The sequence below is a fragment of the Neltuma alba genome, unplaced genomic scaffold, assembly GCF_004799145.2.
Source record: "Neltuma alba isolate B1F8T4 unplaced genomic scaffold, ASM479914v2 tig00012348_pilon, whole genome shotgun sequence".
NCBI lineage: Eukaryota > Viridiplantae > Streptophyta > Magnoliopsida > Fabales > Fabaceae > Neltuma > Neltuma alba.
Genome location: NW_021636857.1, coordinates 649,426 through 672,548, shown reverse-complemented (window position 1 = coordinate 672,548; position 23,123 = coordinate 649,426). Strand labels below are relative to the sequence as shown.

Genomic DNA, 23,123 nt, shown 5'->3' with positions numbered 1-23,123 from the left:
AATGCTTCATTTTCATTCTATTCCCCTTAATTAAGGGAGACAATGTAAAGTAAAAAGAAAGAGAATGAGTAAGAAAAAAATATACTAGCCATTTAATAAGGATAAAAATAAAAGATTTTGTATATTAATGATCTTTTTGATATGTAAAAAACTACTGCAAATAACAATTAAAAAGTACCAGAGTGATACCTTTTAACAAGATTTCTACGAGTTTGAGTTTTGTGCAGGCGAATATTATGTATGGGATCATGGACTTATTTAATTAGGGTTCTTATTTGTTTATTTATAAATTACTACCTTCGTTCTAATTATAAGAGTTAGTTGACTAATTTGAGGAGACTAAAAAAATAAGTTAAGTTAGTTATTTGTAATAATATGTGTTATCTTTCTTAAAATATCCCTGCTAATCAAGTGTGTTTGGCTAAAACTACAATTATTAGAAGGACCGTCTTGGAAAAAATTGCATAAATATGAGAAATAAAATGGATCGAGATCTTATATTTAGGATCAAAATAAAAGTCAAACGAGGTCTTATATTAACAATCGGAGATAGTATAATCATACAGTAGGACAACTGACACCAGCCAAAACTCGGAGTCATTAACTCTTTAATTATCACCTAACAAATGGCACATGCTTCCGTTATTTAAGAATTTTAATGAGATTCTCAGGGACAGGAGCTCCCTCTGTTACTAATCCGCAACCCCAACGTTAATGCTTCTCTGAAACCAGTTTTCAGGTAGGATCTCCAAAGATATCCCTCCTTCAAGAAATAAGCCTAATTTTCACGACCCAGATTGGTCAGTCATATCCACAAGTATATTCAGTCATGTTAATGATACGGAATCCGGATACACATTTTTCCTTTTTCATGGACACGTACATATTAGCGCCAAATAGTTTGAGATATTTCGTTTTGTTTTGTCCTGTTCGTGTAAATGTGGATGTTCTAAGATATTTTTCTCATTTACCTGCACACTCTTCTTATCCCCTGAAGTATTCCAAAATCCTTGCCTTTGCTTCTCTTTGTTTAGCTGTGCAAGTAATTGGTTTTTTTTTTTTTAAATTCAAAACAACTCCAAGCCATGGCATGTTCTCCATCCCCAGTTTCTGCATTCTCCTTCTCTAATCCATCGGTTTCCAGAGCCCGAGCTTCGCCCTCTGTTTCTAACCCAAGAGCAATGGCCAAAGAGCTTTACTTCAACCATGATGGCTCGACAACGAAGAAGCTTCTGGTTTCGATTCTGGGCTCTAGTTGTTTTAACTCTTCATTGTTTTTTGGCTTCACAAGATTTCAATGAGTTGGTTTGTTGGGTGCAGGCAGGGGTGGACATGGTGGCAGAGCTTCTCGGAGTTACATTAGGTCCAAAGGCAGAATGTTGTGCTGCCGAACAAGTATGGCCCCCCCAAGATAGTAATGACGGAAAACTGTTCTCAAGGAGGTAGGTGCAGGTTTTACTGCTTCTTTGGATTTGCAATTTTCAATTTTGAAGTACGTGAATGTAGTTTTGCTTTGGGATTACAGCTTTAAGTTCTTTAGGTTACTCTTGATTTTTTTTTTTTTTTTGGCCCCCCTTTCCATTGTCGTAGTTATCCTCAGGCTTGGAAAAACTTTTGGGCCAAATTTGCGGAATCACTGGTGGCATGTGCCATGGCCTATGTGGCAATTTTATCTACTAAATTGATGATGATATAATTTGAAGATTAGTAAATTCTTAGTAATAACTGTGTTAACACTGAATATTGCTGAAATAGTTTATAGTACTAGTGCCTATGGGCACTAGTATGTTCCTTCTCATAGCACAGAGAGTTTGACTTATTTGATCCATCAATATGACCAGTTTACGGGTTCTCTATGGACAGTCTGAAATTCTGGCCTTTGCGCCTAGCCTTGAGACTTTGTATGATTCTTCGTTCATGCTAAACACATTTACATTGGGAAGCTTCTTTACTCCTTACTGTCCTCTCTCGGAAGTAATTCTTCTGTTAAAATTCTTTTCATGGCTTTTAAATCATATATAAGAATGGAAGTTGTAGAGAGTTTTTAAATTTGTTTAGGTTTTAACTTGAGGCTTTATGAAATTGCTAGAGCCATTTTATCTTCTATGATGCATTTGTTTTCTGGGTTAATATAATATATCGGTTCCTGAAATTTGATCTCATTTTAGTTTTGGTCCCTGAAATTTGAAAGTAGTATTTTTTTATCCTTGAAATTTACCCGTTCTATATATGTTAGCGCCTATAAGTTAAATATGGTTTCAAATTTCAAGGATCAAAGTCAAAATGGGGTCAAATTTACTAAAGATTGTATTAACTCTTGCTTTTTCTACTTAGAATAGATAATGAATTTTAAGTGATTTTTCTCAACTATAACAATTAGAAATAATGATAAATTACATATGTATTCTTCCAACTGGAAAACCTTATTCTGCAATCAAATTCATAAACATCACTCTAGCTTCTGTGAACCCATTCTCTCCCGATCCCTGATAAAACTTGTTTCAGATTGAATTAGAAGATCCATTGGAGAATGTTGGAGTTAAATTGGTGAGACAAGCTGGGGCAAAAAACAAATGACCTTGCTGGTGATGGCTCTACTACATCAATTATTCTTGCTCATGGCCTAATCACCGAGGGGATAAAGGTACAACTAATCAAGTACACACTGCAAGGAGCATCCTGTCTGCATCAACTAGTTTTTGAAAAGAAAAAAATGAACCAGTTACCGGTATTTAACATACATGTTCACCATCATCGACTAGTATGGAATCAATAAATGTATTTTGTAGGTTTGAGTGAGTAGACTTGGCATATGTTTAATGACTCTTCAGCTGTTCTTATCATTTTTCTTTTTATAGGTTATTGCAGCTGGAATGAATCCTGTTCAAGTTTCCGTGGGATTGAAAAAACTGCAGCAGCTCTTGTTTCTGAACTAGCTTTGATTTCCAGAGAAGTGAGTAGTCTATCTAAAGGTTTTCGGGCATACCTGGAGTCTGCAATGTAATCAGGTTGCCACGCGGAGGTCCGATCACGGTGACGGAGTCGGGTCTGTGTTTTCACAGCAAATGCACCACCAGCGTTTTTCAGAGAGGGAGGGAGGAGTCTTCTTGGAAGGCAGAAGTCGTGCAGAGAGAGGAAGAGAAAACTAACGTGGCTTACTAAAACTGATCATACAGTTATTATGTTAAATCCACGTTTTGTTTCAAAACCAAAAAACCGTCTCTGCGTAACTGTTCCCTCCTTTTTGCAAATTATGTAAAAAGGCTAAAATACAAGTAGGGACCCATATGTTTTATAATTTACACCAGGACCCCAAATGATAATGGGCTTGGGTCCAATCCACCAAGGGTGGACTGGCCCATTTTCCTACATCTCCCACTCACACTTGGTGGATTAGATGTCGCGGGTCTAGTCTCTTCACCTTCCCTCAATTTCATACTTAGTGCTTTGCCGTGACCGCGTGGGCATGACGTCTTCGCTTGGGTCCTTGTACTAGAAATCCCTTTTAAAGGATCAGCACAAGTCACCCTCTCCTTTGTGTAGCTTGAATTTTAAAATTATGCCTCAGATGTCCCAGATTTACTTATATACACTTTTTCACGGTAAATCTAATCCCTCTCGAGTCAATGGTTGACTCAGATTACCTTTCTCGTATGTCTAGTATCCACACTTATGACCACAAAATGTCATAAGGGACATGTCACAGACACTAGCATAGGTGTGTATATCACAGTTAATCTTCCTTTCGCCCAAGTATCACTTTGAAATGAATCAGTCGCTTTCTCAGCATACTACCTTAGATCGCATCAATCATGACCATAGGACATATGCCAAAGTAGCAGTCACTGAAACATATCTTCATGATATTGTCAAAGTCAAAGGACACCAATAGGAGGATAATTCCTCCCTGGGACTCACACAGCAATGAAGCAGGGATCTTTCACTTGCTTCCCTTTTGCGGTTCTCTCAGCACATGTGGTATGAAACACATGCTACGGTGTTACTCTTTTACTATAAGAGCGTATGTCGATTTAGATTTATTATCAACACCGTACAGACTTAGGTCCAGACACACTCAGTATCTAAACCCAAATTCTTCAACTCTGCTCATTGTTATGACGTCGACGTTGAAGAGTTTGTTGTCTGGCTACAGGTATTATGGAAGTGGGATTCCAAACTTCGATCCAGCTTTATCAACGTGGATCTCATCTTGACTTGCTACACTTTAGTCAAGGCGACATAAAGTTTGTGTTTCTTCTCTACCATATCAGCATTCATTGCTGCTTTACTGGTGAACACAAATGTCTCATCTTTGTTCACTCCACCTGAGTGTCAAAGGCGGTTGCCCGTGTGAGAGAGCAAACCTTTTTAACCTGTACGACATACTAGACATTGTATACTTTCGGACAGACACATAAAGTGATAACGAAATATAATTTCATTAATGAAGCATTCATATTACACTTTACGTATGCCAAGGGCTTGTACATGTTCTTTAAAAACTTTTTCGCCTATTGGCTTTGTCAGAGGATCTGCTACCATACATTTGGTTGAAATGTATTGTACAGTAACAATCTTTTGTGCTATGTAATCTCTAACAAAATTATACTTGATGTCAATGTGCTTGGTTTTGCTGTGATACTTAGGATCTTTAGTATAGGCTATGGCTGCAGTATTGTCACAGTATACCATCACCGGATTGGTACTCTCATTTCCAAATCCAAGGTGTTCTATAAATCTCTTCAGCCATAAAGCCTCTTGCACTGCTGCAGTGCATGCCACAAACTCAGCTTCCATTGAATGTAAGGCAATGCACGTTTGCTTCTTGCTACTCCAACATATGGCGCCATTGTTGAGCAAGAAGGTATAACCTGAAGTTGACCTTCGTTCTTCTTCATCTCCGCCTACATCAGCATCGGAGTACCCAACAAGACGCAGGTCACCTCCTTCGTAGCACAGTGCATAATTGGAAGTGCCCTTTAAGTATCTCAAGATCCTCTTCACTGCTTTCCAATGCTTTTCACCGGGGTTAGACTGGAATCTGCTCACCAGTCCCACTGCATAACAGATGTCTGGTCTTGTACACATCATTGCGTACATCAGACTACCAACAGCACTGGCATATGGAACTCTTTCCATCTTCTTTTTATCAGATTCGGTTTTGGGACACATGTCAGAACTCAAAGCCACTCCAGTGGCAACGGGTGTACTCATGGGATTGCAGTCTTTCATGTTAAATCGCTCAAGAATCTTGTTGATATAATTCTCTTGTGAAAGAGAGAGGATTCGTTTTGAACGATTTCTTTGGATCTTAACTCCAAGTATATACTCTGCTTCACCCATGTCTTTCATTTCAAAATTCGACGAAAGCCATTCTTTAATAGCCACCACGAATCTAGACTATTTCCGGCTAATAGTATATCGTCTACATATAAGGATAATATGACAAAATTACCCTCAAACCGCTTAATGTAGACGCAGTGGTCTTCCTCTATCATTTGGAAGTCATATGAGGTTATTGCTTTGTGAAACCTCAAATACCACTGTCTGGATGACTGTTTCAATCCATAAATGGACCTTTTGAGTTTACAAACTTTATTTTCTTTTCCTTTTTCAATGAAACCTAATGGTTGTTCCATATAGATTTCTTCATCCAGATCACCATTCAGAAATGCGGTTTTTACATCCATTGATGTAATTCTAATCTAAACTGTTTACTATTGCCAGAATAAGTCTAATAGAATTGAAACGCACAACAGGTGAGAATGTATCTTCATAATCTATTCCTTCCTGTTGTGTGTACCCCTTTGCCACTAATCGAGCCTTGTATTTGTCAATTGATCCATCCACTTTTCTTTTAATTTTGAGAACCCACTTGTTCCCAATGGCTTTACGCCCTTTTGGAAGATCAACTAACACCCAAACTTGGTTCTTTTTCATTGAGTCCATTTCTTCTTCCATAGCTTTCATCCATTCATCTTTTGCAGGACCTGACAAGGCTTCTCGTACAGAACGGGGCTCATCATCCCCTTCTGGAGTAACTAAGAGAGATTCGCTTTCTATTTGAAAGCGTCTTTTGGGAACACTTTCCCTGTTACTCCTTCTGACGGGAGCTATTTGCTTATCTTTCTTTCTTTGTTCAGGTCTTGGTGTTGACCTTTCTTGGCTCCCACTCAGATTGACACACCTAGACGATTCTGGTCTGTCAATTTGTTCTGCACTGACTTGTTCCTGTGTCTCATAAAGAGATACAGTGCGGTCAACATCTCCTCTTTAGGAAATTCAGTCTCAATGAATGTGGCATCTCTTGATTCCATTTCAGTCACTGTTCCATCTTCGTTTTCACCTATGAAAACGTATCCTTTAGATTGTTCAGAGTACCTTATAAAAATACACTTCTTTCCTCTAGGACCCAATTTCCCATGCTTGTGGGAATCATCATGAACATATGCTGCTGACCCCCAGGGTCTTAGGACACTTAGATCCTGTTTGCGTTTTGTCCATAATTCATAGGGTGTGGAAGCGACTGATTTTGAGGGCACACGGTTAAGTATGAAGGTTGCCGTTAACAAAGCATCACCCCAATATGAAATTGGTAGGTTTGCTTGAGCCATCATAGACCTAACCATGTCTAGAAGAGTTCTATTCCTCCTCTCAGCCACTCCATTCTGTTGTGGAGTGCCAGGGATAGTCAGTTGTCTAATTATCCCTTTTTCTTCACAGAGCTGTTTAAATTGATCAGATAAATATTCACGACCTCGATCAGTACGTAATGCTTTAATTTTACTGTCCATTTGATTCTCTACCTCATTTATGTATCGTCTAAAGCACTCAAGTGCTTCAGACTTATGCGAGATCAAATAGACATGACCATATCGTGAAAAATCGTCAATAAAGGTAATAAAATACCAAGCTCCGTGTCTCGCCCTCACACTCATCGGACCACAGATATCAGAATGGATTAATTGCAATGGATTTTCAGCTCTTGTTCCCTTACCGAAAGGTTTTCTAGTTGCCTTACCAGCTAGACAATTTTCACATAAGGACATTTCCATGTTAGGGATTGTGCCCAACATTCCTTCTTTTGCTAGTTTAATCATTCTATTTTGATTAATATGTCCTAGTCTAGCATGCCAGATATTCATATCAGGATTGCTTGAAGAAATAGCAAAACAATCATGAGCGTTAAAACCAAAAGCAAGATCCATAACAAAAAATTTCTGGAATCTGAATGCTGAACCATAAAATTCAGAGTTAAAGGAAATGTCTGCAACTTTATCATGAAAATAAACATTAAACCCAAAGTCTACTAAGCAAATAACAGAAATTAAATTCCGTCGGATGTCGGTAGCATGAAGCACATCATGGAGTATCAAGGTCTTTCCACCACGCAAAGCAAGCTTGCAGGTGCCAATCCCTCGAACCTCGATTCTCGCATTGTTCCCAACATAAAGCCACTTGCTTTGATACGGCAACCGACGGTATTCCACGAAGGATCCCCGATCCCTGCTTACGTGGTCTGTGGAGCCTGAGTCTATAATCCAAGAAGAAGAAACAGGTTCTGTTAGAAAAACAGTACTAGAAACATATGAAACATGTGAATTCACATAATTCACTAATACCTTTTCGCTTTCAGCCTGTTTGGAACAGTCACGTGCGAAATGGCCCATTTGTTGGCAGGCGAAGCATTTGACCTTCTTCAGGTCTAGCTTCTTCTTCCCGCCTTTCTTTCCCTTCTTCTTAAATTGTTTCTTGCCCTTTTTAAATTGAGGACCGCCCTTCTTCCCTTTCTTTTGGGGCTTCTTGCCCTTTTTGAAATTGGGCTTAGATTGGGAAGTACCAGCATCCTCAGTTAAATAAGTCTGTCCAGAGCTCTTGTAAGCCTCTAGACGTTCATCTTCCAGCTCCAGATGCTTAGCTACATCGTTAAAAGTGATGATGTTTTCATTGTGGGTTAGGTTGACTTTCATGTGCTCCCAACTTGCAGGGAGTGACCTGATGACAGCCTGCACTTGCTGCTCATCAGACAGATTATGTCCAGCTTCCTTCAGTTCCCGGATCATATTGGCCATCTCTCTCAGATGTTGCTTCATAGGATTGTTTGGCTTGAGCTTATAGGTATCAAACTTAATCGTCAACCTCCTAAGCTTGGTCGTAGAGACACCGCCAAACTTATCCTTTAATGCTATCCACATGGCCTGTGCAGTTTTGTGCGACTCAAACTCACACATCAGGTCATCAGCCATGGAGCTCAAAAGCGTGATTCTTGCTATGCTATTCTTCTTTTTCCAGGTTAGATATGCCTCTTGGTCTCTCCTGTGCTGGTTTGTGTTGCCAGCCTCAGGTTCAACCATAGCAGTGGTGAGAGGCTCTATCGCATCCTGTTCCTCTAGGATATACTGGACCTTTCGGTGCCAGATGTCCCAGTTGTCCCCGTTAAGCTTTTCTCCCTTGTTCAATTCAGCAATTATGTTCTTGGTTGCCATTCTTAGTTCTGTGACAAATCTATCCCACATTAATCTATGTTCTCTTTAAAGAGAACCGAACCAAAGAACATTTCAGTTATATAGCACAATGAAGTATACAATGTAATGTGCCTATATTATCCTCAATCAGTAAATAATGAAATTACTAGATCCATGATCAGGAGAATACGTTTGTACCTCCCATCACACAGATACTAGCAACAATCATCATGTCCTATCAAGGATTTTATATAAGCACTTCAAAAAATGTAACCTTTAGAAGTCTTATCTTCTAAAAGCTCCCACTTATAAAAGGCATACACATGATATTCACAAATAATCATACAACAATAATTCAAGTAATTTCATTAAATGAAATAACATACTTAGTCTGTTTACAATGCATGAAACCACAAATTCACGGTGAATACAAATATTACATCATTTGATATGAACATAAAGGTAATCAAGCATTGCTTTTCTTAGGCTTCTAAGTTTGCGCGTTTTGTTCATGAAGGAGGACACTAGCTCTATGGCCCAAATCCAGTAAGACTTTCTTATGGGTTTGCCTTTAGGTCCGCCTCTAACTCTTATTGCTCTTATGTACTCCATTATGACTCTTAGGTAGAACTCTGTATTCTTCTTATCGGTCATGTAATGGACGTAGCTAGCGAGCACACCATTGATGCCTTTTATGTTTGTCAATTTAGCTGCATCACTTTCAGCTATTCTCATAGCTAAAGCAGGGGTACAGGGTTGATCCACCTCTTCGCCTTCCTCACTTCGGTTTTATTGGGAAGATCTAGCGAATCATTACAGACCAAATGAGGTTCGGTACGGAGGGGTTCAGTGGGAAACAAAGATTCTGACTCAGGTCCAGAATCCATTAACTCCTCCGGGATTTCTTGAGGAACCTCTTCAGGGTCCTCTTCAGGATCCTCATCCTCTGGCTCATATTCTGGAACTGCATTATCCATGTATGAGTATTCCAATGAACCATCTTGGATATTTTCAGTGCTACTAGAAGCCTCTTGCTTCATTTTCACCTAGAACAAAATAATTTAAATTATTCTGAATATTCTGGAATTTATTTCCGCATGAAAAATACCAGAAAATACACTGAAAATACTCACAAATAGATCCTTAATTATCTCCAAAATTACCAAATTATATATCAAAATAAAGATCTTGATTTTAGGGATTTTTAGAGACAAACCGCACCTCAAACGGACCCTCCACGCGCCTACACGCGCCCCTAGAAGGAAAAATTAGCGAAAAATTGTAAAAAAAATTTTCCCACTCGCCGTGTCGGCGCGTGTACTTCACGCGCCTCCATGCAGCTCGCCGCCGGCTACACGCGCCGAACCGGCGGCCTCCACGCTCCACGAACTGTCAGATGGTGGTCCCCACGTGCCAAGGTGGGGTGCCACGTGGCAGAACGCGCCACGTGGCGCTGCTTGGTCTTTTTTTTTTTTTTTTTAATCCGTTTTTTTTTTTTAAGACAGGCCCTTTTTTTTTTTTTTTTTAAAGTATTTGGACCGGTTGGGTTTGGGTCCATTTCGGCCCAACCGGTTCTCTTCAAAAAATTTTTTTTTTTTTTGTCTGGGCCGGATCCTGCCTCCAGCCCAGTACACCCTTTCCCTTTTTTTTTTTTTTGGTCTGGGCTGGATCCTACGTCCAGCCCAGTAAATACCCCCTTTTTTTTTATTTTTTTTTTACAGGAGGGGCCAAAACGACGCCGTTTTGGCCCCTGGAGGGTCTCCTTCAACCTCCAGCCGGGTCGTCTTGACCCGGCTTCTGCAACCGGGTCGGGTCCGACGGACCCGTCGGACCCGCTTTCTTCTCTCCTCCGTATCTCCGCCGTCCGGTGTCCGTTTTTAGCCTACTTTATATCATTTTCTTCGTTTTTTCGAGTTCTACGCAATGGGATAAATTTTGAAACCTAAAAACTTGATTTTAAGCAAACTCAAAAACGAGAACCGTACGGCCAAAAGAATATCAGTGTAAAACGATCTTCACAGAGGCAAAGAAGCAACCCAGTATGTCTAAACATAAATATAAGATACAAAAACTATCATATTGGAAGTAAAATGGAGGATTTGCATAATATATTGAAGCAAATCGCAAGTTACTCAGACCGAACAATCAGATAAAAATGCTGATATGAAAACGCAGGCCACTGAATCAATAGGAAAAAACACTGCTCTGATACCAATAAAGGTTTTCGGGCATACCTGGAGTCTGCAATGTAATCAGGTTGCCACGCGGAGGTCCGATCACGGTGACGGAGTCGGGTCTGTGTTTTCACAGCAAATGCACCACCAGCGTTTTTCAGAGAGGGAGGGAGGAGTCTTCTTTGGAAGGCAGAAGTCGTGCAGAGAGAGGAAGAGAAAACTAACGTGGCTTACTAAAACTGATCATACAGTTATTATGTTAAATCCACGTTTTGTTTCAAAACCAAAAAACCGTCTCTGCGTAACTGTTCCCTCCTTTTTGCATATTATGTAAAAAGGCTAAAATCACAAGTAGGGACCCATATGTTTTATAATTTACACCAGGACCCCAAGTGATACTGGGCTTGGGTCCAATCCACCAAGGGTGGACTAGCCCATTTCCCTACACTATCTAATGAACTTTCGTATTTTCCTCAAGTTGTTTCCTCGATGATTGAACAAGTTCAGAATAACGACGGCGAATATCTTGCTGCTAATGCTGACAAAATTGTTGTATTTTTCTGTTTGCTGACTATTACCTGTAGTTTCAAGCTTTGTGAATATTCATTTATAACCATGGCGACATTTTAGGTTGAAGATCATGAACTTACAGATGTTGCAGCAGTCAGTGCTGGAAATGATTATGCTGTGGGAAAATTAATCTCTGATGCTCTTGAACGAGTAGGTAGGAAAGGAGTGGTGACAATTGAAAATGGAAGGAGCACTGAAAATAGTCTACAGATTGTTGAAGGGATGCAGTTTGATCGTGGATATCTGTCTCAATATTTTGTCACTGACCGAAGAAAGATGATTGCGGAGTTCCATAACTGCAAGGTAGGACAACAAGTATTTAAGAACTAGGCATCAATTCTATGGAATAATTAGATTCTGCAAACTTGTTTGGTTGCAGTTACTATTGGTTGACAAAAAAATCACAAACCCAAAGGAGATGTTTAAAATATTGGACAGTGCCGTGAAAGAGAAGTATCCCATTGTGATAGTTGCAGAAGGCATTGAGCAGGAAGCGCTAGCTCCAGTAATTAGAAATAAACTCAAGGGTGTGCTGAAGGCAGCTGCTATTAAGGCTCCTGCCTTTGGTGAGCGCAAGAGCCACTACTTGGATGACATTGCCACCTTGACTGGAGGTAGAAGCTTAAGCGTCTAAATCTTATCCATATTAAGTGAGGTAGCATTAAAAAAGTAACCAAAAACTGGAAAAAGCAGTAAAATTAAATACTAGTGCAGTAATTTCTACCAGTTTCATCATAATATATTATGAGCCATTGCAAGGTATAGGACTTGACACCTACAAGTATGGGATTTTGATGCGACGCTTATATGAACCTTGGCTAGCTCTTAAAGTATGGTTCTCCTGAGGGTTTGTGTCATAATAAAACATCCATAATTTTTCAGTATGGACTGCCTTTTGTTCTGAATAAGAACTGATATAGTCTTCAAGTCATCATCAAATCTTATACTCTTGCACATCCTGAGCTCTTTGTTTATTTTGCAGGCACTGTAATCAGAGATGAGGCGGGGTTGACCCTGGAAAAGGCTAACAAGGGTGTACTAGGATCTGCGACTAAAGTTGTCATAAAAAAGAATTCAACATTGATAGTTACTGATGGGAGTACTAGGCCAGCGGTTGAGAAGAGGGTTTCTCGAATTAGGAAGCTTGTTGAGGTGCATCTAGCTTCATTTTCCCTTTCAGAACTTCACCGCTTCAAATTCATGACGTCATACAGAAACACATGGATACTTGACCGGTGAAAAGTTTTTATAGGAATGATGTATCTGCCTATCCTTTTGGTAACTGGAAAAAACTGTTTCATATTATGCAGAACACGGAAGAGAGTTTCCAAAAGAAGATACTGAATGAAAGGATAGCAAGATTATCTGGGGGCATTGCAATTCTTCAGGTAATATGAATTTTTTTTAATTCTTCCTGCAGATAATTGGGAATTTAAACATTATGGTTTCTGTGTAAGATAGAGACTATACTTTCTGAAACATGAGTCACAGGTAGGAGCGCAAACACAAGTAGAGTTGAAGGATAAGCAATTAAGAATTGAAGATGCTCTAAATGCAACCAAGGTATTCCTTATTCTTCGCTCCGATGTGATTCGTTATTAAGCATGGCTAAGATTCTAAGTTGGTATATTGCAGGCAGCAATTGAGGAAGGTGTCGTAGTTGGTGGTGGCTGTTGCCTTTTGAGGCTATCCACAAAGGTGGACAGTATCAAAGAACACCTAGACAACGAAGAACAGAAAGTAACTTCTTTTTCATTTTCATTTTTCCCCTTTCATTTAAGTTTGGACATTCCATACTTCTTTTATTATAAGACTATTATTAGGCTACGTTTTGGTCGTTTTAGAAATATAGTTGAGTTCCTACTTTACAGTTACTTGCAAGTCTTGGACTTGAGTTATGCCTAGATTACTCCAGATAACACAATTTGTTTGAATCTATCATATATCTGCAGATTGGAGCCGAGATCTTCAGAAGAGCTTTGAGTTATCCTACAAGATTAATAGCAAAAAACGCTGGTGTAAATGGCAATGTTATCATAGATAAGGTGCTGACTGTTTTGAGAGATTGTCTTCTCAAGGAGATCACTTAGTATAAAGTGTTTTAGATCTTCTGTTTTGTTTGTAGTTTGTAACCCACGGCAATAGATCTTAAGTATTTGACCTTTGCTCCTCAAATCTTGCAGATTTTATCAAATGATGACGTGAATTTTGGCTACAATGCTGCCAAAGACCGTTATGAAGATTTAATGCAGGCTGGGATAATGGATCCAACAAAGGTATGACTCAAAAGCATTTGAATACCTTTTGCACAAGTTGATAAATGGAGATAATAAGTAGACTATTTTCCTTAAATTATTTATTATGGGGATGCAAGTTATACTGAGGTTCTTTGATGGCTCCAGCTCAAAGATTTTGGCTTTTCAACGTCGTAACAAGTGTGACAGAGTATGAGAAGCCAAATGAGTATCTACAAACCCATTTGTCAATTCTGCTGTTGATATGCCCTATCAAATGCAAATGATGATTAATATCATAATGCTATTATTAGATTCTTGCATTGCTCAAGGTTTTGAACATTTCTGCAGGTAGTTAGATGTTGTCTGGAGCACTCAGCATCTGTGGCTAAGGCTTTTCTGACATCTAATGCTGTTGTGATTGATCGTATGGAGTTAAAACCTATCCCACGGAGAAAACCCTTAACACCCTCAGGTTCATCAATCTTAAAGACCCTAACTTTCTTATAACAGAAACTAAACAACTCACTGCATTCACAACTGATTGACAGCTGGGGTTTGATTCTTCAGGTTTAGGACCTATTGGCTACTGAGAAGGTTTTAGAGTTCAGCCAGGCTCTTAAACTTCTGATTTATTTGTCATCCAACAAGGTTACAGGGAGGAGTTCAATTAGGAAGCTCCAGTTTTTTGTGTAATGATTGGAAAAACCACCCCAGGATCGCACATGAAGTTGTTCACAGCTAAATTGGTTCCCCCATCGGCCAGTTCTAGCGGCAATTACTTTGTTATCTGAACTACTGCATCCGGTCCTAAATATATGTTCCTCCATTGGCCAGTTCTAGCGGCAATTACAGGAAGGGGGCCTATATATATGTCCTATCCTAAGGTTTACATCCTCCTTCAGTGATCAACTGAGGTATTCTTCCAATTAATCAATCAAGCAATGTGATTCAATGTTGTTTTAATTCCTGAAAATATTTCTAGCATTTATCCAAACGATTCAATTGGGTTCAAAAGTTAATTTTTCATCAAAGGTGGCATTTAATAAAATGATTTATTGCTTGGCTTTAACTCATGTATTGACAACTGAAAGAGATTTTATTGACCTATAGCAGTGGTAGTAATAATAAGAGATAGAGAATGGAGTGATATGACAATGGTTGGGTAACAAAGCTAATGGTTTCTTTTGAAAAAAAATTGGTTTTAAGTATTATAAAAAATCATATTAGTAGAGTTAGTTTTTATTAGGTCTTGGCTCTAATAATATTATAATCTAAATTAATAATTAAAAAAAAAAAAAGGAGTGATACGTGTGAAGTAAAATAGTACTACCTCTAATTATTAGCATAAAATCTTGTTTTAATTTTTATTTTGATTCTAAATATGAAACTCTAATTTATTTTGTCTATCATATTTGTCTATTTTTTTCAAGGTAATCTTTTTAACAATTATAGTTATAGCTAATACACTTGATTATCAAGAATATTTTAAGAAAAAAAACACTTATTTATTACAAATAATTAATTTAACATATTTTTTTAAACTATTTAAATTAGTCAACTAGTTTTTATATTTAGAATCGAACGTAGTAAATTATTGGAGTCTTCAGCTTCTTTTTACAATAAATAAATAAGAACTTTCGCGGCACAAATGCATATTTAAAGAACCTTGTGAGAGGTTGCCATAACTATATGTCCAAGTCATCACGATCCTCCAAATCTTCTTTGGGAGTTGAGTTCTGAATGCTCCTCCTGATCGTCTTCCTAGGTCACTCCATCAGTAACCGGAGTAATTTGAGTGGAATAAGAAGAGTAGAAGAGAACGACGACGGTGATCGTTTTGAATGTGACGGGAATATTGGATCTGGCAGTTGCTAGGATTTCCTTCGTCATTTTCTCAGCAGTTTTTGCGATCATTGCTTCCATTTTGTGCTGCACTGCGTTTTTCTTCCACGCCAAGAACCTCTCTTAAACCCTGAACTAGAGGACTTACAATGAGGATTATCATGATTCCACCAGTTTATGATGTTCCTGAATATTTTCTTGATTTAAAAGTCCAGCAAATAGATGCTATAGAAGATTGTGGGAAAACTCAAGCATGGTTAATGTGGTTTGGTTTGATTAATGTTTGTTTGGATGAGGGGAGAAAGGAGGGAAAGGAAACTAGGAAGAGAGAGAATGGGCGCGGAAGAGAAAGGGGTAGAGAAACTATTTTCTCTCTTTATGATTGGTGTTTTTTTTTTTTGGGTAAAAGGCAAAATGATATTAAGGTCTCTTTATGATTGGTTTGATAGGAGAAAACACAGAATTGGGGGAAAAAAAAATTAAGTGTTTAATTTCACAATAAAAGTAATATCATGTGGATAAATTTCATTTAAAAAAAATCATGTGGATAAAATGTAGGTCTCGTTTCTATTTATCCCTCTTGAGACAGTTTTGAAAAAGCATGCTCTCTCCTCGTGCTCTCCACTTCTTTCTTTTTGTCCTCTGCTTTGTATCCATTCTTTTTTTTTCCTTCCTATTTCTTTCTCTAATTTCCTTGTTCACCTACTTATCACTACATCCAAACGTAAGGTGAGAGTTTGTTTCAAGCCTAATGCTGAAAATTGTCTATGAAATACTACTATAACCTAAAATTCCGCTCAAGATCAAGCATGAATCTTTTTTTTTTTTTTGGTACTGAAGTGTGAATCTATTTAGATCTGAAAATATGGGTTAGCTTGCCAAAAGGTAACTGGTCCACTACCCCGCAAGTCAATTGTGGACTCATCTGCCAACCCATTTTTTTAATTTAATTTTTAAATTGAGTTACAAATTGTTGTGCATTAAAATCAAGTTATCTAATTAAATTAATCCCAAAATCTATTTTACATCATCATTCTGTCATTATAAAACTTATAATTATAAGTCAATATAAAAATCTTATTCAATCATGAGACCATGCTTTCAACACAAGACAAAAGTTATCCTTCATCAAATTCTTAATATAAAAGTTATTTAATTAATTTAAATAGATTAAAAATTAAATAAATTAGTTATAATTGGAAAATGTGACATTACCTCCTCAAAATATTCCTGAGTAACATTAGATTATATAAGACAAGTAAATCAGTTTTTTTTATAAAAAAAATAAATGAGACACAAATGAGTGATTTTTTTGCCAGCAAAGGTTATGCTTAAAAATAATATAAAACAAAAAATTCTTTTTTATAATTTATATAAAAAAGAGTTAAAGTGTATCCAGTACCTCAAAGTATTTTGTCGAGTGTATTTAATAACCTAAAATATTTTGTAATGTATCCAGCACTCTGAAATATTATTTTAGATGTGGATAGTATTTTTGAAGTATTTTTTTATACATTCAACACTTCAAAAAAAATTTTAAATGCATCAAGCATCTAAAAATATTTTTTAGAGTATTCAGCACCGAGGCAAAAAAACATATTTAAATATGCTGGAGCCACCAAAAAAATATTTTGGAGCACTGAATGCATTACAAAATATTCTGAGATACTGGATACAAATGAAAAAAATATTTGGAGGTGATTGATACCCATAAACCTTGTAAAAAAACAAAAAGTTTTAGGAAAAGAAGGGGAGGCCAACCCTCTTTTTTGGTGTGGTGGGAGTGTTTGGATGGAAACCAAACCATGGTTTTAAAAGTGCTTTTACGGTTTACGAAATAAATATGTGGATGAGTTTGTTTTGTTTTGCGGAAAAGTGTTTTTGAGTAAAAGCACTTTTGAGGGTTGCCAAACATTCTCTTAAGCTAGAAATTTTAACGGATAAGCCCATTAAACTCATGTTATATTGTCAGTTGGGGATGTTTCCATTAGTTTTTTTAAAAAATAATTTCAAAAAATTCAAAATAAATATACAAAAAAGAGTTTTATCTTGAAAAAACAGTCTTTTAAGCGGTTGTAATGTCCGTTCCTCAGAGGTTAAGGGGCCCAACCTGATATGGGTCTAACTTTAATCATAATTGAAATTTGCCCGTTGGGTGCGCGTGCGCGCGCGTGGGTAGTAGAGAGAAGTTAGCCAATCAGTTAAAGTTTGTGAATACAGGTTTACTCACAAATAAGTGAAATAACTAGGTATTTTTTAGATAAAATCAAAGGCAACTTTAATTTAAGGCCGAACAGCCGATGACCATGCCAGTTACCATTGAAAAAAAAAAAAAAAAAAAAGACAGTAAGAAGAAGAATTATTTAAGGCGGAACAAACAAACAAAAAAAGGTGATGTCACCTTGGGGCCCTTGTCACTGTTCGTTTTTGCACGTACCTGCCTTTAATTTAATTATTTGGGTCCGCTTTGGGTTTTTACGGCTGAACGTACGTCATTTACGAAGGAGCCCCAAGGAATTATTGGGTCTATAATATAGTCTATAACAGTAGTAAATATTCTCATGGGGGGTAGCCTTGTCTGGAAATTTTGGGCTTCAGGTAAAATTACCGTGAACTAGAAAATTTTACATATATTTTTGTACTATTTATCTTAACTGATTTGTTTGTTAAACGGTTACTATTGATCCACTTAACGGTTGTGGTATTTTCACCATTGTAAAATCTTTGTATATTTTTGCACTTAAGAAAAAAATTATGGTATGAAGGACCTATTTGGAATAGCTTATAAGTAGTTTTTTAATCGTGATTTGCGAAATACAAGGTAAATATGTGAAAAGAATTTTATCTTGATTTACATAAAATGTATTTATAAGTTATTTCAATCACAACAACAAATAGGGTCTAGATGTGCATGGGAGAATATTTTATAAGTAAATTTGTACCTTGACTCTTCAATTTATCATTATCTATAGTTTTACATTTGGGTTAAAGTTCATCTAATATTTTAAAGTATTTTTTTCAAGTGAGTTTAGTATTTTAGAATATTTTATTATATTATTTTTTTCTTAAAATAATTTTTAGAAAGGGTTAATGTACAAATTTTCTCTGAAAGTTTTCACTTTGGAGCGCTGTGCATCCAAAAGCTTTTTAAGGTACAATTTTGTTCTGAAAGTTTAAATTTGTAGCAATATTACCCCTTATCGTTAACAATATTAACACTCAATGTCACTATTTCAACAATCTATTTAGCGACACCGGATGCATAATATTTTTAGTATTGTTGGGAACTAAATATGAATATATTTTTTAATAAAAATTTAAATATTGATTTATCACGATAACCTAACTCTTAGAATGACCCCATTGGTTAGGCCAACATTTTGGGCACATCTTATGACTACGTAGAATTCAAATTGAAGAGATTGGGTTGGGGCAATACTTTGAGTAAATTTATGCGTATCAAATCATTGCACGCATACGCCTAAAAATGGCAATGTCTTGGCATACTTATGCATCAATCAACTTCACAACATCCGTTACACAATTATCCCTGGAACCACCTCATTAATTCCCGATGTGTTGGTTAGTCCTAAGCATGAAAGCAACGGACTTCACCTATAAGTGCAAAATCGGGTCCTTGTTCTCTTGCCCCACCTCGGTAACACTACGACTTAATTCTTAATATAAAAATTAATTTAATTTTTAATTTAGTCCTAAATATAAAATTAAGAAAATAACAAAAAAAGACCGATAAAATAGAAAAATTGTAAATAAGGACTATGACAATATTAGTATGTGTTTGGACAACAATAGTATGTGTTTTGAAAAAAAATTTATAAACCGGTTTCTGTGTGCAATTTTTCTAATTCGGTAGTCTTTTTTCTGTCATTTTTCCTGTAAAATTTTTATCTACTGTCTCTCATATTTATCCAATTTTTTACTAAAATAATCGTTATAGTAATGATAGTTTTAGCTATTACACTTGATTATTAAGAATATTTTAGAAAAAATAATATTTATTTATTACAAATAACTAACTTAACTAATTTTCTTAATCTATTCAAATTAATCAACTAGCTTTTATATTAAGGACTAAAGATAGTGGTAGTAATAATAATAACAACAACAATAATAATAGTCTAGGGTATTTTCCCTTCCAATGACAATAAACACCTTATGATGTTTGATTTAACTTATTTTAAGTGATTTTTTAGGGTAATTCAAAGCGCCTGTCTTGTCCGCCTTAAGGGTGGGAAAGGTCACCCAAATTTGAACCTGCGTACATATCTTATGACTATGTAGGTATATGCATTATATGGTCAGTTGTTGCAAGTTTTTTTTTTTTAAAAAAAATACTAGACTCATTCAACAATTTAGTATAGTTACTTATGTTTTTTCAACCCGTGTCCTACGAATATATAATATCATTGTTTTTATAAACTTATATTTAATCATATTTTATGATCTTTATAAATTTTCTTAACAATATTATGTTTTCATTAATAAATTTATGATCAATTTGCCGTTTTTCCCCCCTCAATGTTCCTTGTATCATTTTTTTTTGTTGGGAAATATTTAATTATATGTTGTATTTACTCAAAATACACAGGACACCATATGTCTTTTGAATGTGTGTAAAAGTACGTATGAAAAAAAAAGCAAAAGAAAAAAAAACACAATCGTTAAAATAATATAATGTTGGTTATTCGCTTACTTTTTATAACGAGATTCGCGTTATTTGGGAAATAAAAAGAGTAAACATATAAAGATAGATACACATAAACTTTCAGTGAAAGTGCGCTTAACATCATATGAATTCTGGACGTGTAAATATACACATGAAGAAACCATAACTGAAGAAACAAGTGGATCTGTTACGAAAGTGCTCTGAGTTTTCCATGCATACCAGTGAATCCTATGACCGGAAGCATCCACCTGATCGGTCAATGACTGATCAGGACCATGCAACCGGAATACCTGGACCCTTACTAAGCACGAATGAGATAGGAGGAAGTGGAATGGGTGCCGAACAACAAAAGGAAGCTGAAGGAGGTAAGGACACAAGAACAAAGGAGGAAAATAGAGGAAAAGTCGCATGAAAGGATGGTAACTTCACTGGAGAGGTGTCATTACAGCCAAGAGAAGAAGCCTGGATGGTCGAACCGGAAATGGTACCAGAAACACAGGAGGAGCCTCGACTGTCCTACAGGGAAGCACTGAAACCGAAAACGAACAAAAATGGGGAACGAAGCAAGGACAGCAAGATGGAGGATGCCTGGGATGGTAATCTCTTGTACAGCGATGAAAATGCCATGAAGGAGGGAGTTACGGTCTTGGACACTGATCATGGCCCACAGATAAACTTCACAGAAAAAGAAAGAAGGCGACTAGAACAGAGCTGGCAAAACTCCCTCATCGTGAAACTTCTGGGAGGGAACACTGGATTCATGCAACTGAGGCGCAAACTGCAAGTCCTTTGGGGAAAAAGTGGAAATGTGGATTTATCGGTGATAGGGAACGGATATATGATAGCTACCTTCCAGGAACTGGATGATTATTACTGGGCGTTAGAGGGAGGCCCTTGGATAATCCAAAACAGTTACCTAACGGTACAAACGTGGAAGAGGAACTTCAATCCATGGAATGAGAAGATTCAAAAGGTAACTGTCTGGGTAAGGTTACCGGGACTGCCAGGTGATTACTATGACAGAAAATTCTTCTACAACCTGGGCAATAAAATAGGTACTGCAATAAGGGTTGATGAGATGACACTATCAAGGGCGAGAACGATGTACGCACGTATGTGCGTTGAAGTCGATTTGAATGCACCTCTCTTGGGTTCATACACCATTGATGGGAATAGACTAAAGATCGAATATGAAGGACTCCAGATTATTTGCTACCATTGCGGCAGATTCGGTCACGACCACGATCACTGCCCCAGTAAGCAAAATGCAGTACAGAAAAACACTCAGGCTGAAGACGCTGCAAGCAAGAACGCTGATAAAAACGGAGTGAACAGACCGCCGGAAGTGGAACAGGGAAGCCGATTTGGAGAGTGGATGTTGGCACAACCTTCGAGGAGGGGAAGGCGGCCAATGCAAAAAGAGGGTCAGAATGTGTCAGCGATAAAGGGGCTGATCAAGGAGAGCCATACCTCAAGATACGCCGCCTTAGAATCTGAAGAAGCGGATTTCGAAAATAAAGAGAAAGACGGGATGGTACGAAAGCCCCCAAAGGACATGTCCAGTGCCCCAAGGGGGAAAGAGAAAAAAGGGCAGACAGACACGCAGCCGAAAAAAATGACGGATGGACAGGGAAGAAGTTCGAAAGGACGTAAACCAAGCGGGAAAAAAGTAGGAGATATCGAAACATCAAAAGATATGAGGTGGGGAACTGAACAAATTGAAGCAGAGACTGAGACTAGCATAGTAAAAAGGGGAAAAGAAGAGGCTTCAAGACTAGAAAAGGCCGGGAAAAAGAAGATGGAAAAAAGTGGGCCAGAGAAAATAGGCCAGGGCGAAAAAAGGGGGGAGCAACAAATTGGGCCCAAGGAAATAGACACTGGCCTAATCGAAGGGAACCAATTGGGACAATACCGAAGCACACAAGATGGGCCTCCGAGCATCAGTGGGGGCAGAACAAAAAATCATGCAGGGAACAACGGCCTAGACTCACTCCCAAATGATGCAGACGAAGTTATGGGCTGTGAGGAGGAGAAACCACCAGATAGTGATGACCCAATGGAAGGTGTGGGCTTAGCAGAATTAGAAAGCCATATTGAAGAACAGAGGAAGATTGAGCTGCGAGAAGAGAACGGGAGCCACAAGTTGCTGTAAGTGGCCTGTTTTCCTACCTCTCATGGACGTTAACATGATTTTAACGTGGAATGTTAGAGGAGCGGCCGGAAGAGACTTCGGCAATGCTCTAAAAGAACTTATGAGAAATTACAAAGCCAGCATAGTGATTTTGGTGGAAACTAGATGCAGCGGTAGCAAGGCGCAAAAAGCTATCAAAAAACTGGGATTTAAACACCAGGTAATTGAGGAAGCTTGTGGTCTTTCTGGGGGAATTTGGATTCTCTGGAATGATGATAAGATCAGCATAACAGTCATTTCACAACACAAACAATACATACACTGTGTAGTGGAAGGAGTAGGACGAGGTAATTGGAATCTCACAGCCATTTACGCAAGTCCGAGGGAACAGGAACGAAGAGAACTATGGGAGTGTTTAAGAACTATTGCAGGCAGTAACACGGAACCGTGGCTCCTCCTGGGGGATTTTAATGATATAAGGGATGAAAAGGAACAAAGAGGAGGTGGGACAATAAATGAAAGAAAATGCCGGAGGTTCAGTGAGAACATTGAGAATTGCGGGCTAATTGAATTAGGTGTAGAGGGGCCAAAAATGACTTGGAGAGGCCCATTAACTACACATGGAAACAGATTATTCAAACGCCTGGACCGTGGGCTATGTAATCAAGGCTGGAGGAATGAGTTCGCAGAGGCCTGGATAAGGGTAGGACCAAGAATCAGCTCGGATCACCATCCTTTAATTGTATTCTTGGGAAACAAACAGAAGGAAAAAAGGAACAGACCTTTCAGGTTTGAAGCTTGTTGGATGAAGCATGAAGATTTCAAAAATGTGGTAAGGAAAAATTGGGAAAAACCAAGAACCGTGTGGCAGAATCTTAAACAACTTGAGCCTAAACTCCTCGACTGGAATGTCAACGTGTTTGGACACATTGCACGGAAGAAGGCTGAGCTCCTAAGAAGACTGAATGGCATTCAACGATCACTACACTCTAAACACAACTTCTTTCTGGAAAATTT

At 37.7% G+C, this 23,123-nt stretch overlaps 1 protein-coding gene and 1 pseudogene across 1 annotated transcript; both read left to right on the top strand.

The window, feature by feature from the left end:
• The first annotated feature begins 1,417 nt into the window (after window positions 1–1,417).
• LOC114726248 (chaperonin 60 subunit beta 4, chloroplastic-like) lies at window positions 1,418–14,235 on the top strand (annotated as a pseudogene).
• Window positions 14,236–20,456: 6,221 nt separating this feature from the next.
• On the top strand, window positions 20,457–22,127 carry LOC114726246 (uncharacterized). The gene has a single exon (XM_028912824.1). It carries the CDS (start codon window positions 20,457–20,459, stop codon window positions 22,125–22,127), a length of 1,671 nt encoding a protein of 556 aa, XP_028768657.1.
• The last annotated feature ends 996 nt before the right edge of the window (window positions 22,128–23,123 follow it).

Excerpts from the sequence above, each read along its gene's own strand:
- LOC114726246 (XM_028912824.1), top strand. The coding sequence starts at position 20,457 with ATGGTACCAGAAACACAGGAGGAGCCTCGACTGTCCTACAGGGAAGCA.